The 14,195-nt window shown below is 36.5% G+C and overlaps 1 protein-coding gene across 2 annotated transcripts in view; it reads right to left on the bottom strand.

Moving 5' to 3' along the window:
• Positions 1-413: 413 nt before the first annotated feature.
• The window catches only part of LOC129261389 (glutamate carboxypeptidase 2-like), a 59,440-nt gene continuing 45,658 nt past the window's right edge, over positions 414-14,195 (bottom strand). For both annotated transcript variants that reach the window (XM_064100905.1, XM_064100900.1), the window contains exons 10-19: positions 12,956-13,075; positions 12,017-12,099; positions 11,425-11,488; positions 10,821-10,888; positions 10,110-10,192; positions 7,964-8,054; positions 7,134-7,392; positions 4,880-4,961; positions 3,566-3,658; positions 414-2,999 (exon numbers count right to left, since the gene is read on the bottom strand). In XM_064100905.1, coding sequence (XP_063956975.1) covers positions 2,795-2,999; positions 3,566-3,658; positions 4,880-4,961; positions 7,134-7,392; positions 7,964-8,054; positions 10,110-10,192; positions 10,821-10,888; positions 11,425-11,488; positions 12,017-12,099; positions 12,956-13,075 — 1,148 coding nt within the window. In that variant the 3' untranslated portion in view covers positions 414-2,794. The remainder of the gene's footprint in view (positions 3,000-3,565; positions 3,659-4,879; positions 4,962-7,133; positions 7,393-7,963; positions 8,055-10,109; positions 10,193-10,820; positions 10,889-11,424; positions 11,489-12,016; positions 12,100-12,955; positions 13,076-14,195) is intronic.

Genomic DNA, 14,195 nt, shown 5'->3' with positions numbered 1-14,195 from the left:
CTGCAGAAGGGTAAGATGGAAATATGTCAGTGTGACCTTGGCCTTTGACTTTTTGACCTCAAAATCGATAGGCTTCATGGGATCCACGCTATCATTATACACATCAAATTATATGAGCCTAGGTTCAGTCAAACTGAAGTTATCGCGTTTACAAGGAAAAGTTAGGGGCCGGACAGACTGCAGTCGGACGGACAACGAGCGTGATACCATAATACGTCCCGTCTAGGACGGGCGTATAAAAAATGCATGATAGCACCAACGCGATGCAATGAAGAGCTTGTTGGTGACGATGATGAACAACATTTGTATAGCGCCATTTATCTGTAAAAAAATGTTACGAAATATAAAATCATTGGTCACTTTGACAATTTGTCAGCGAATTAACCACAATTACAGACTGAGGAAAAGAAGGGTTTATTTATAATCATCGTTTTTATTATCGAAAATGCATCATTAATGTACAGAAAGTAACGATCAGTTTAATTTCATTTCGTCATTAAAATTCATCATTTTAGCCATTTATTTATTTTTCCAAATACAAATGGAAGCTATATTACATGCATGGACAAGCAATTAGTAAATGTGTAGGATTAAGTGTTTGGTGGGTTGGTATATAACAACAACATCAAAGATGATTTCTATCTAAAAAAAACTGATGATGTATATTAAAGTCATTTTTCCGAACCAACACAACTATGAAATTGAATAAAGTAAACGTTGTATGGTTACTGTGAACTTGATATAAAATATTTATTTGTACAGACATGTAAATAACATTGAATTCTGGACAAAATGTGCTTTAACCTTTTGACAGAAACTTAGATGAAGATGAATTTGAATAACCCGGTTTCCAACTTGGTAAAAGACATAGGGGACTAATGTTTGTTTCCTGTACAATCAATCTATACCCACATCCCCATAAATCATATATATATACAGAAAATCTTTTCCAAAATACAACCAATCTGTAAATCTGATATACGTACTGCTTACTGTATTGCTTTATTGTACACTGCACATACACGGCGAAACGTTTTGCTATGTCAAATACTATTTGTAAAGTGTTATACCTTTTGCTAACGACTTGTATAAAACGGGTTCAAGGATGCAGCCAATAGTGAGCGCGTATACAAGTCACGTGTTCATGCTTTAATTTTACACAACCTCCCAGCCGTGCACTTTTTTTATGCAGCACTATTCATTTTTTGCAGCACCTTTCCACTACAACTTTACAATGCCCACCCGTTTTATAAAACAAATAATGCACATTTTTAAATTCATGGTGTTATTGACGATGCAGGTATCTCAGGTATTCGCAATAACACGAAAAAACCCTCGAGTGCACAGCATTGCCAACACACATTCATAAATATGCATTATTAGTAAAATATATCATTTAGAGTACGTCGATATGATCGTTCGCGTTAATCAAGTACACAAAACTACAGACCTAGCCCCATGCGTCAGTCATGCAACGCGAAACGCACAAATCAATTTGCTTTATATTATTCTGATAACAAAATCTCTATAAAAGAGAAATATTGGAGAATGATTCTAAATGGAAAAGAAAAACATACTCTATTGCCCGTATTCTGAAGCCCAGTTTAACTTAGGTCATGGTCTAACTCTGAAAAAAATTATGAGAAGCCAAAATGTCAAAAAATTTGATTTCATTGAATATTTTTTGTGTTTACCCATTCTTTCCCTCATCCTTTAATGGTGAAGACAACTATCCTATTATATTTCGCAATAAGTTATGAAGGACTTTGCTGTCAAATGAGTAAATTCAATCCGTACTGTTAGATATTGGTGTCACAATAATTGGCTATCCATAGCAAAACCATAACTTTAAACCAAAATTTGAATTAAACCCGACTGCAGAAAATGTGTCCGTGTGAATATTTAGCGTTGGCTCATAGCTGTGGCATTCAGACTAGTCCTGGGCCCCGTCTTTATACAAAGAGTTACGATTGATCCAATCAATCGTAACTCTTTGGAAATCAATCAGTGTCATAATTTTTTCTACAGGAAATTTGCACAATTTCCTTTGTAAACAAAGGAAAACACACCAATTTGTCAAAAAATCAATGAATTCATGGATATACATTCATATCTAGAAAATCTTTTGAACAAACATGCATTTCATATGTCGACTTTGCTGGCTTTCCATAGTTGCGATTGATCGGATCAATCGCAACTCTTTGTAGGACGGGGCATAGGTGGGTGTTTCACAAAGATGTTCATAAAATAAGAGTGACTTAAAGAACGACTGGAAACCCTTTCTACGAGATAATTACCAATGAACATTTTGTGGTGAATATCATTTACCACATGAAAAAGGATCACCAGTCTTTTTTTTAAGTTGCTCTTATCTTACGAAAAGCTTTACGAAACGGCACCTGATTGGACTTTGATGTTAGGAAGGTCTATTTCCCAAAGCTAACAGAGGAACCCTAACTCCCAATCCCAAACCCAGTGTCAATCCACTCATCTCTCATCCGAATGGATGCATCAAAGTCCAATATGGTTTACATTCAGACATGCGCCGATTTTTTTTTCATGGTTTTCCAAGTTAGTCTTCTCATTTGAAGTAAAAAAAAAAAAAGGAAAGCTACCCAATAATGCAGCGATGACGACCTTTCAGATTTATTTTCCCAATTTGAGTAATATCTTTTTAGCAACAAAGAGCGAATTGGTCGCCGACCTAAAGGACTAAATGGTAGCAAAATGTGTTCTGATAAATATTTCGTTTGCATGACACTGTGAAAGTATTAAATTTAACGAGTTGGCCTCTTTAATACTGGGGCTGAAACGCAACCGGTTTCAAAGAGTCGGCCGCTGACTGCACTAAGTACGTGACGATTGAGAGTTCTTTTTTGACGAGTTCCCATTGCTCCTGATCGGCGGGGAGATCTTGGATGTTGTACATGGCATCGACAATGCTGGCGAATTTTTCGCCTGCGTAAGCGTTGGCACTACTGGGTGCAAATACAACATGTCTGGAAATACAGAGAAACAGTGACATGTGTTAAAATATTATTTTTCGTTGATAAAAACGTTTTTTTTCTCGAAACTTTTGTTTTTTCATCCATTCCATATGCGCGCGAATTATATTCATAATCAATTTCTCCCCAAAGTGTACGATGGAAATTCGTCATCTCCCTTTATCCGTCTTTTATTTCGAGGGAGGAAAACTGGGATATCCATGTTCTTAAAAATGCTTCCAAATTTCTACAGAATTCCCTGTTCACTAAATAGAGACAGTGAGGATATTCTGTTTAGACTAAGATCCTGTTATATTGGCTTAAATTCAGATCCAGATGAAGTATATTTATTTTAAAGAATCACTATAAAAATGTGAACAATGCAATATCCCGGAAACAATTGTCTATTATTTTGTACCAAATACTTGAAAAGTGTGACCTGACTTCTTGTCAGGCGCTCGACTTTTCTAGAATGGAAAAGGGTAATGATACTATTATGTTTATGCAGGATCCGCTTGAAAATCAATGTGTTGAAGAGGTTATTTACCCACACTGGATAAATAAGAATCACTGTGACTTACTTAGTTGTTGGTCTTCCGGTTAGACCCATAGGATCAATAAAGGCTCTCTCAAGGTACATCAGCTGATCATTCACTCGACGTACAGCTAAAAGACTAGTAAGAAAAAGTAAAAGAGAACAATTGATGAGTGACAAGGTGATGAGTGACCGATTTGACTGACGCTAATACTATAATGCATTGGATAAGCATAATAGTAGCAATCTAATACACATTGGATTCACTTATTCGGAATCAGCAGGAATCAAGCAGAAGCTGGAACGAAAAAAATATATAAAAAAACTAGAAATTTTTGGGAAGAACTTATGAATTCACCAAACTGGAGTTGAAATTCAGTAAATTGACCAGGTGAATCATCATACACTAGTCAAAATGAACCGCAATGGAGTCAGATTTATAATTCGTGCTACATTCTTGGACATTCTAGGCGCATTCTAAATATTCTGACTGCATTCGAAATATTTTTGTCATTTCTTTTGGCCGTCCCGAAGGTTTTGGTCATGTACAAAATATTCGAGGGGTATTTTCGAACGGTGTTCGAAGTAGATTTAAATGACCAACTGGTGGTCGAACAACAGTCCTTTCATTCCGGCCAATTCTACTTGATTCGGAATAACTGTGATGGGGGCTTAACAATACAAGTATCAGAATTAGATACCCTGTAAATTAATCTAAACACGATATTTTTCTTTACTGGCTGGGCATTCAACACATACGTCAAACATTTGGCAAGCGTAGACTGAACATATCCAATGATTCAACATGCATGAATGACTCTCAATTTAGTTTCCAGTTCAATTTGAACTGCAGTTCGGGTCATTTACAAGGTTCTATCCAAAGGATTCTCCAGCATTACACTAACACTGTTATATAGTCTCCCCATCACAGGGTGATGATGGAATAAAAACTCCCTGTTAATTTCTATCCGACGCTCATTGATCTTGGGCCCTATAACATCGTCGGCTTCCCTCAAGTAGGGACTTGGGGAATTTTTTTTACGATTTCTTTCTTTTTCTTTCTTTCTTTCTTTCAAATATTGAGAGAGGACATCGTAGGCTATCCAATGATGCAAAAATTAATTCGAAATTTCAAGTAAAACTCAAAATATCTGCAGCAAATTAAAAGGGAATTAAAAAAAAAATCATTGTTAAAATTACCCCAAGTCCCTTCTTGTGTGAATCTAACATTATTAATTTACCGGATTCGTGCTTTAAGTCTTTGTCGGCATTGTCTCCTAAATCTGAAGAAAAAAAATTGTATAGCCATGACACTAGACCAGGGGCCGCGCACTAGACAGCGTAGGTAAAGTCTACTTACTCATCTTTGTTGATATTCTCGAGCTGAGCGTTGAAATCTGTTGCGGCTGAGGTAAAGTTGCCCACTGCCGAAAGCATATAGGCTAATCAGAGAGAGAGAGAAGGTGAAATAATAATGATGATAATAATATTAGTAACTGTAACTATAAATAATAATAATATAAATAATAATAATAATTATAATAACTATAATAACGTTAATAGTAATACTAGTAATAATAAGTATTATTATCATAGTAATAGGTAATAAATCAATAAAAGAGCAAGATACATAATTCTTATTTCATAACAGCATAAATGATTGGTATAATTTTGTCTATATAGTTTGCTCCCGCAAAAATGTCGAAGATATAAACTCCTGAATCACTGATGAAGCATCGAGAGCTACATAATGAGATACAGGTCAAGGTCAAATACTCCTCAACAAAATTATCTGAACAACCAGAAGAATTAAAAGATAAAAAGACAAATTTGTTGGTATGTTCGACCGAACGAAAAATTGGTTAAGAATTACATGTTAGGAGTTGAAAATCAGTCTGTACTCGCCGTCGTTCTAGACCCCGTTTCTCACATAGAGGGTCGTGGGATTGAATACCAACCACGCCGTTCTTCAGCAAGAAAAATGTCAATATTTTGCTGCACTCAATCAGAATCTAGGTGAAGGGAATGGCTATTCTGCATATTTCAATAGGAAATTTTCGTTTTATTTTTTGTTATTATCAATAACAATAATAATAGTCAGTTGTATAGCGCAAAATACATTATAAATAACGTCTCTATGCGCTTCCAAAGGACTTGGATATTATTACCCTGGCTGTAGCTCATGATCAAGCAGCTTTTACGCGCTCGGCGTTTCAAGGAATAAATTCCTGCCAGGTACCCATTCACCTCACCTGGGTTGAGTGCAGCACAATGTAGATTAATTTCTTGCTGAAGGAAACTACGCCATGGCTGGGATTTGAACCCACGACCCTCTGTGTCAATGTCCGGAGACTAATCCACTGGGCCACAACGCTCCACGACGAATGAGGGATTCAAGAACATAGAAAATGTAATGTCAAATGTCCTTTATGACAAAGGACAACCAAGAAGTCTTTTTCGAAAACTGGTAAAATCTTCGTTCTGGATTCTGGACAAACGATACGTAGAACAAAATGGACGTTCCAGATCCCCAATTGTCGACAAAGACCTCCCAGCTGTCATTTGACGGGCATTTTCAATACATACTGTGTTCTTAATTCCGTCTCCGTTGCAGTTGCGAAAACTCTGTAATTAAATGAGTACTCTGAACGCTAGAAGCGGCACCTCAAGCCAATCAAAGCACGGGTAAAATATTATTTGCGCTTTTAATCCCCTGGAAAAGGCACTACATTAATTCAGTTTTTATCACTATTATTATTAAACTGTACCGGACAATATTCTCATGATTCTATGAATTCACCAACACATTGATTTCTTTAACAAATCATGTTTTGCAGTAGGCTGGAAAAGTATTCTATGATCCCGCTATAATATCTCAACCCCCCCCCCCAAGATATATATATATATATATATCGAAAATCCACACAACGCAAGCCTTAGCTTCAAAGCTATCCCTAGCTGCGATTGATTTTTTATTTAAATGAACCATTTTGAATTGAATTGAATTGATCCTAATATATAATTTTGATCAAGAGCATTAGTACAGCCCTAAAGCTTACTTAATAATTTTGGAGAAATTAATGAAGAGGCATATTGTGAAGGAGTAAATGTCGCGTTACCTGAACAATAGCCATACATTAATTATTGTACCAGACAATTCAACATCTTGCAAACTTTTAGTTAAAATTCTCCACTATCAGCTTTCACACAGCTGTTACTGTAATAATGATTATTTCTTATGTTACCATTGTATCATTGTAATAATAATAGCTATATTTATAAAGCGCCTTTTACCCGAGGATACAAAGCGCTGCTATTATTACCCCGGCTTTAGCTCAAGCTACCATCACCGGCGCTCAGTGCATGCAAGGAATTAATCCTGCCGGGTACCCATTCACCTCACCTGAGTCGAGTGCAGCACAGTGCGGATAAATTTCTTGCTGAAGGAAAACACGCAATGGTTAGGATTCGAACCCACGACCCTCTGTTTGAAAGGCGAGAGTCAGAACCACTAGGCCACGACGCGCCCGCAATTGTATAACACAATATTCATGTTAAGTGAACGAAGTTTACTATTAAATTCAAAGCATTTGTATAATAATCAAATAACTCACTGAAGTCTATGCCGTTTGCGTCCATCTGTATACCGATGTATCCTGTTTGGAGGCTGTTCCAGTATCCAGCCACCGTCACGGCGTAATCTAACGGATCCATAGGAAGAATGACATTATCTGCAAGTTGTCTCATCACCTCGCCGTAGAGACGACCAGCCGCCAGGATGTACCTGAACTGCGAGTCGTAGTACTTGTCGACGAGTTCGAAGGTCTCATAGACGGAGTGATAGCAGGGATAAGATGCCACGGGTGTTGCTTCCTGCAATCCGAAACAAGGATATGATTGGTGGCATCGACAGATACCATAAAACAGTTTAAAGCTACTGAAATTATTCGATTTGACTGGTTGATAGTAAACTTGTTATAGAAATTGTGTATTTGTTATTATAACAAGTCTTTATGAAACAGGGCCATGATGGTAATCGGTCATTTACCCTTTTACACGGACGATTGCTGAATAGGGCCTAACAATAATAATCAAATAAAAAAATAACTTGGTGAAGCTAGTTACTTATCAGCAAATCAAAAGCATGATCATATTTTGGATTTCAAACCTTTCATCATAACCTGAAAAGAGAAGACTAACCATAAACGCTTCTAATTATTTCATAAAGCTGTTCGTAAATTAAGAGCGACTTTAATGAACAACTGGTGATCCTTTCTTCCGAGCTAAATAATCTCCAATAAACATTTAATGGTGAATATCATTTACCACAAGAAATGATCACCAGTTCTTAAGATCGCTCTTAACTTACGACCAGCTTTATGAGACGCCCGCCTGGTAGTAAAAAAATCGGTTAACTGATATCTCTCAAGGAATGTATACTCACCCTATTGTATGTGTACGTGAAGTCCATTGCCGATATTCCAGCTATCTGTAAGAACGGTGCATAATCAGAGCCAGATCCAAGAGTACCAATACTAATAAAATAGATGAGAAACAGTTTTCAAACTTATTCTCAGGATTAACTGGCACAATTGATGTTGCTTCTGAGATTGCAGAATGATCTTCAGAACATTTTTTTAATCTAAAAGATCTGATGTTGCCATCATAATTGATGAAAAAGCGTCAATTGCATTCATATAGTCTAGAGAGATGTAGGAGAACTGGTAATATAGATCTCTTCCACAGTTTATCCTCTTGATTATTATTTCGTACAGCAACACTTAACATCGCAGCATGAACTCGTACCTCATTTATACACACATTATTTTGGAAAACATCACAAATTGATCACTTTCTCATTCTGTTTCTTTCTCTCACATCTTCTTCCAATTTTCCAAAAATTGTCTCTTTCTATCTCATCCATAAACAAAAACCTCATCTAGCTCACACACATCAATACACTCTATCGTCGATTCTCATGTTTCTTTCATAAATACGTTAACAGTGTCGTATCAACTCAATGACCATGGCGGTAACATAATTAAAATTCAGATGGTACCACTTACAGATGAAATCTTAATCTTGGAGGATAACTTTGTCACGTGTCCAATGTAAATTAATAAATTCAACCATGTGTTTAATTTGTTTATCTTGGAGATGGGTTAATTCAGCTTGGTTAGCCATCATTACCGTTGACCCATGTTCTTCACTCACCTTGGTTCGCCATCCGTACCAGTTGACCCATGTTCTTCACTCATATAGGTTCGTCATCGTACCAGTTAACCAATGTTCTTGACTCACCTTGGTTCACCATTCGTACCAGTTGACCCACCTTGGTTCGTCATCGTTTCTAGTTGACCCAAGATCTTAACTCACCTTGTTTCGCTACCTATACCCGTTGACCCTCGTACTTAATTCACCTTGGTTCGCCATCTGTACCAGTTGACCAATGTTCCAACTCAACTTGGTTCGCTATTCGTACCAGTGGATCCTCGTTCTTAACTGACTTTGATTCGTCATCCGAATCAGTTGACACTCGTACTTAATTCACCTTGGTTCACCATTCGTACCAGTTGACACACCTTGGTTCGTCATCTTTTCTAGTTGACCCAAGTTCTTAACTCACCTTGTTTCGCCACCTATACCAGTTGACCCTCGTTCTTAATTCACCTTGGTTCGCCATCTGTACCAGTTGACCAATGTTTCAACTCAACTTGGTTCATCATCCGTATCAGTTGACCATCGATTCCCCTCGGTTCGCCATCCGTATCTTTTGACCCATGTTCTTAATTTCCCTTAGTCCACCATCCTTACCAGTTGACCCATGTTCTAAACTCGCCCTGATTCGTCATTCTTACCAGTTGACCCAAGTTCTTCACTCACCTTGGGTCGCCATCCTCTCAATCTGACCCAAGTTCGTAACTCACCTTGGTTCGCCATCCAAGCCAGTTGACAAATATTCTTAACTAAACTTGGTTTGCCATCCGTACCAGTTGACTCTCGTTCTTAAACTACCTTGGTTCGCCATGCAGAGCGATTGACTCCGTTCTTAAATCGTCACCGTACCAGTTAACCCAAGTTCATAACTCGCATTGTTTTTCGCCATCTGTACCATTTGACCCATGCTCCAACTCAACTTGGTTCGCCTCCGAATCAGTGGACACACGTTCTTAAACCACCTTGATTCGCCATCCGTACTTGTTGACACATTTTCTTAACTTACCTTGGTTTGCCATGCGTACAAGTTGACCCAGGTTCTTAACTCACCTTGGTTCGCCATTCTTACCAGTTGACACACGTTTTTAACCCACACTGTTTCGCCACGTGTACCAGTAGACACGTGTTTTTAACTTACCTTGGTTTATCATTCGTACCAGTTGACACACGTTCTTAACTCAACTTAGTTTGCCATTCGTACCAGTTGATCCACCTCGGTTCGTCATCGTACCAGTTGATCCATGTTCCAACTCACCTTGGTTCGCCATCCGTTCCAGTTGACCCTTGTTCTAATCCATTGGTGCCAGTTGGCCCAAGTTCTTAACTCAACTTGTTTCGCCATTTGTACCAGTTGATTCTTGTTCTTAACTCACCTTGGTTCCCCATCGGTGCCACTTTCCCCACGTTCTTTCCACAGATCATACATCGTGTTTGTGTCATCGCCGGGAGCAGGGATCTTAAAACAAAAGAAACGAAAACAAACATGCAATAAAGATAGTAATAACGTTGACTTCAATAATGTTTAAGACAGCTTTACTCATGCAATAGACCCAAAACAGTTACACAACACAATTCTACCGAAACTACCTTTTGAGAACACTGCGTATGATCAGACTGTGTTCTTTAATACTCGGTTTTAATTCAAACTCTAGTCCAAAGACGTGGTGCCATTATGGATAGCGAATTGTGAACAGTAAAGTTTCATTTGTCAGCTCATTTGACACTTAAATCAATCATAACCATGATAAAAGTTTTAGAATAATCATGAAAATAGTTTACTTTATCATATAAAACCGAACAAAGAGCCATTTAAAGACAGGAAAATATAATGTGTTTGTATGTTCACAAATATGCCTGTCTTGAAGGAAAATCCACTACAGTTTTCCTAACATATAATTGGTTTTCTTTGTTAAGACATGAATCATTCAAGACAAAAAAGTACCTTTGCATTGAAAATCGGTCAAATGATATATGGCTCGAAAAACGAAGTTTGAAACAAAGGTAAAGATAATGAACAAATTAATTAAGCTAGTACTACATTGAAGATCGTGATGTTTGATTCGTGATATATGTTTTGTGCCTACCTTCTTTGTTGCTTCATAAATCAGTCTATTCAGATTCGGTGTGGAAGCTATATTAGGGACATACGTACCTAAGTTTAGGAAAGAAAATCATTACAAAATGACGAGAATGATGGTTACATTTAATTGTGTCAATGTGAAATACAAGTATTAAAGTAAAGTCAAGTTTTGTAGGAATATATTTCTTAAAAAGACAATATGAAATAAGAAAATATTTAAATCAAAGATTAAAACAAACTGCTTCCCTTAGTCAGGGATAGGTAATAGCATTGCGGCTCAATAAAACTCAATAAACCTCCAACAAATAAACCAAGAATGATTTTTTGTATTTTACACAATACCTTAATAACGATTCAATTAGACTTATCAATCAAGCAATAATAAAACTGGGTCAATGGAAGCTTTAAATGTAAGTTTGTTTGAAATTGTCAAGAAGTACTTTATGCATTAATATCTTCTTCTAAAAAGTGTTTTATCTTTTACAATACACATGATAAATTCATTTATTTGAGAGCGATTAATATGTAGGCCCCCCCAAAAGACACCATACTATTTGAACACCCGATAAAACAATAGTATTTTGCATTTAAAAAACAAAATTACTCACCATCCATGGCAACATCAAGATTTAAATAAGCTACAGCTCTTATTCCCAAATTCTTAGCGAATTCCTGAGGGGAAAAAGTCAAGAACGAAAATATCGAATTAATGATTAAATTGCACTCCTGTATATTGCAATTTTCCATCGGGTCTTGCTTAAACATACCATGGACTTGTCATACTCTGAGGGGAAAAAAGTTAAGAACGAAAATGTCGAATTAATGACTAAAATTGAACTCCTGTATATTGCAATTCTCCATCGGGTCTTGCTTAAACATACCATTGACTTGTCATAATCACCTGTCTTCTTTCTCACATGCCCAACACCTAGCTAGATCGTAGGCCAGGGATCGACCCCACAACACCCCGTTCATGAACCACCACGACGGTTAAATTCGGGGAAATATATTTCATTGAATAGGACAAAAAGGAGAGTAAGAATGCATTGAGCATTGGCTATAAAGGCTAAGTAACCCTATAGAAGATTGATATTGATAAAATGTTAAGTATCATCTTATGAAGAGCAACGTCTGAATTGGCGACGTCATCGAATCACGATCGTGTCTTTACTGGTTATGGAATCATGTAGACTTACTTACCTCAACCCATTCTGTTGACCCAATCAAGCCTTGTTCTTCGGCACCCCAGCTACAGAACATGATGCTACGACGAGGTCTCCAGCCTACCAACAAAGCAACAATAAACTATGTACCATCTCATTTTCAGAACGAGTTTATTCTCCCTTTCTCTACAGATGAACGAAAAGTTTCGTGGAAACGACTTGTATGCATTGAATACGATACTGGAAGGCATTTTGCATGAAATATACAATAGGGAGGACATTCTCCATATTTTATATGAAATTAGACTTCATATTACTCCAGTGTGATATAGGACAATAAAAGTAAACCCAGCTAATAGACTCTGAACTTTGATGGCTAACACTGGTTTACTTAAAAAAAAATATTGGGTGTAAGATGATTGTGTATTGCATTCATCCGTAAACATACGGGGGTGATACTATCGGGGTCATGGGGTTGCTGGACTATTTGATTTTTCATTCCAAGTAGTAAGAAAAAAAAAGAGGAAAAGAAAAGAGGAAGGAAATGGAAGAAATAAGAGAGAAGGGCATCAAAAGATAGTAATGTGTTGTTTAGCTTTTTCTTTTCCCTGGGTGGAAAAAAAATTGATGTTTACATCTACCACCTCATATAATAATACTAATGATACTACTACTACTACTACTAATAATAATAATAATGGTAATAATAAAAATAATAATGTAATAATAACAATTACAATAATAATGATAATGATAATAATGATAATAATAATTATTATTATTATGATTATTTTCATCACTATTATTACTATTTTTATAAGTATGAAAATTGTAAGTATTATTTATCATGATTCATTATCATTATGATTATAATATTATTATTATTATCTTATTCAATTAAATATTCATTTTATTAATTATTATATTATTATTGTTATTGAAATACCGTGCTTCCCCTGATCAGTGATATATTTACCTTGTTCTACCAGTACACTCATGGCCCTGCTGATCTCAAGCATGGCAGTTGTACCGCTACCAGCATCAATGGCACCAAAACCCCAAGCATCACGATGGTTACCAATCAATACATAACGATCTGGAAAAAAGAGAGATTGTTTTATCAATGACAAGAGCGATTCGATGAATAAAAGAAACTTTGTCACAGAGTAATATAATTTCCCTCCGTCCCTCTGCTCCTCACCAAAAGGAGCAGCAGCAGTAGTAGTTCTAGTAGAAGTAGATCTAGTATTAGTAGTAGTTCTCGTAGTAGTAGTAGTAGAAGAAGATCTAGTAGTAGTAGTAGTAGTAGTAGTAGTAGTAGAAGTAGTAATAGTAGTAATAGTAGTAATGATAGTAGTAGTAGTAGCAGCAGTAGTAGTAGTAGTAGTAGTAGTAATAGTAGGAGAAGTACGACCAGTGACGATTGTGATGACGGAGGCGGAGATAAAAGAAGAGTTGGTAGTAATAGTAAGTAGTAGAAGTCATGGTAGTAGTAGTGGCATCAGTAGTAGTAGTGGTAGTAGTAATAGTAGTAGTAGTAGTAGTAGTAGTAGTAGAAGTAGCAGCAGCAGAAGTAGTGGTAATAGTAGTAGTAGGTAGGGTTTGTGGGAGTGGTGGTAGGAGTACTCTACACTCGCACTACCCGTTTTAATAATGAGATATAGAATTACATCGCGCTTAAAGTGTCTCGGTCTAAAGTCAATATGAAAAAGAAGTAGTTCAGTTCGCATTTTTATTCGCCCTCTGATTAGTTTGTTTTTGGAAGTATTAAAAAAAAAACGCTTAAAATATTCGTTTTCAGGCCAGTGTATCTACTTAAATTTGAGCATTTAAAGTCTGCATCATATGTCTCATGATATACATATCGTAGGTGTTCACGTTTTCAATAAAATTGTTCAAGGCAATATACCAAAACGTTTTGGTCGTGCTTCGCGATCGGTATATTTGTTGAATGTTTCTCCTTCACTGTTACAAAATTATGCTTAAAATGCACCGTTTTCAGGTCAGTATATCAACAAACTTCAACAAACTATATGTTTAATCATATGGTAATTATGCAAATGATAATCGAAATTTTCGGGTAAGCACTTTAAAAAATAAATTACTTTGTGAGTGCATTATTTCATCAGTGTTACCACGTTTATGAATTCATACACTGTTTAAAATGTACAATTTTCATGTCAGTATAATAATATGCATATCAACACTTTATCAGT

This window comes from Lytechinus pictus, chromosome 1 (assembly GCF_037042905.1).
Source record: "Lytechinus pictus isolate F3 Inbred chromosome 1, Lp3.0, whole genome shotgun sequence".
NCBI classification, from domain to species: Eukaryota; Metazoa; Echinodermata; class Echinoidea; order Temnopleuroida; family Toxopneustidae; genus Lytechinus; species Lytechinus pictus.
The sequence above is the reverse complement of the archived record's forward strand: the minus strand, read 5'-3'. Positions and strand labels throughout refer to the sequence as shown.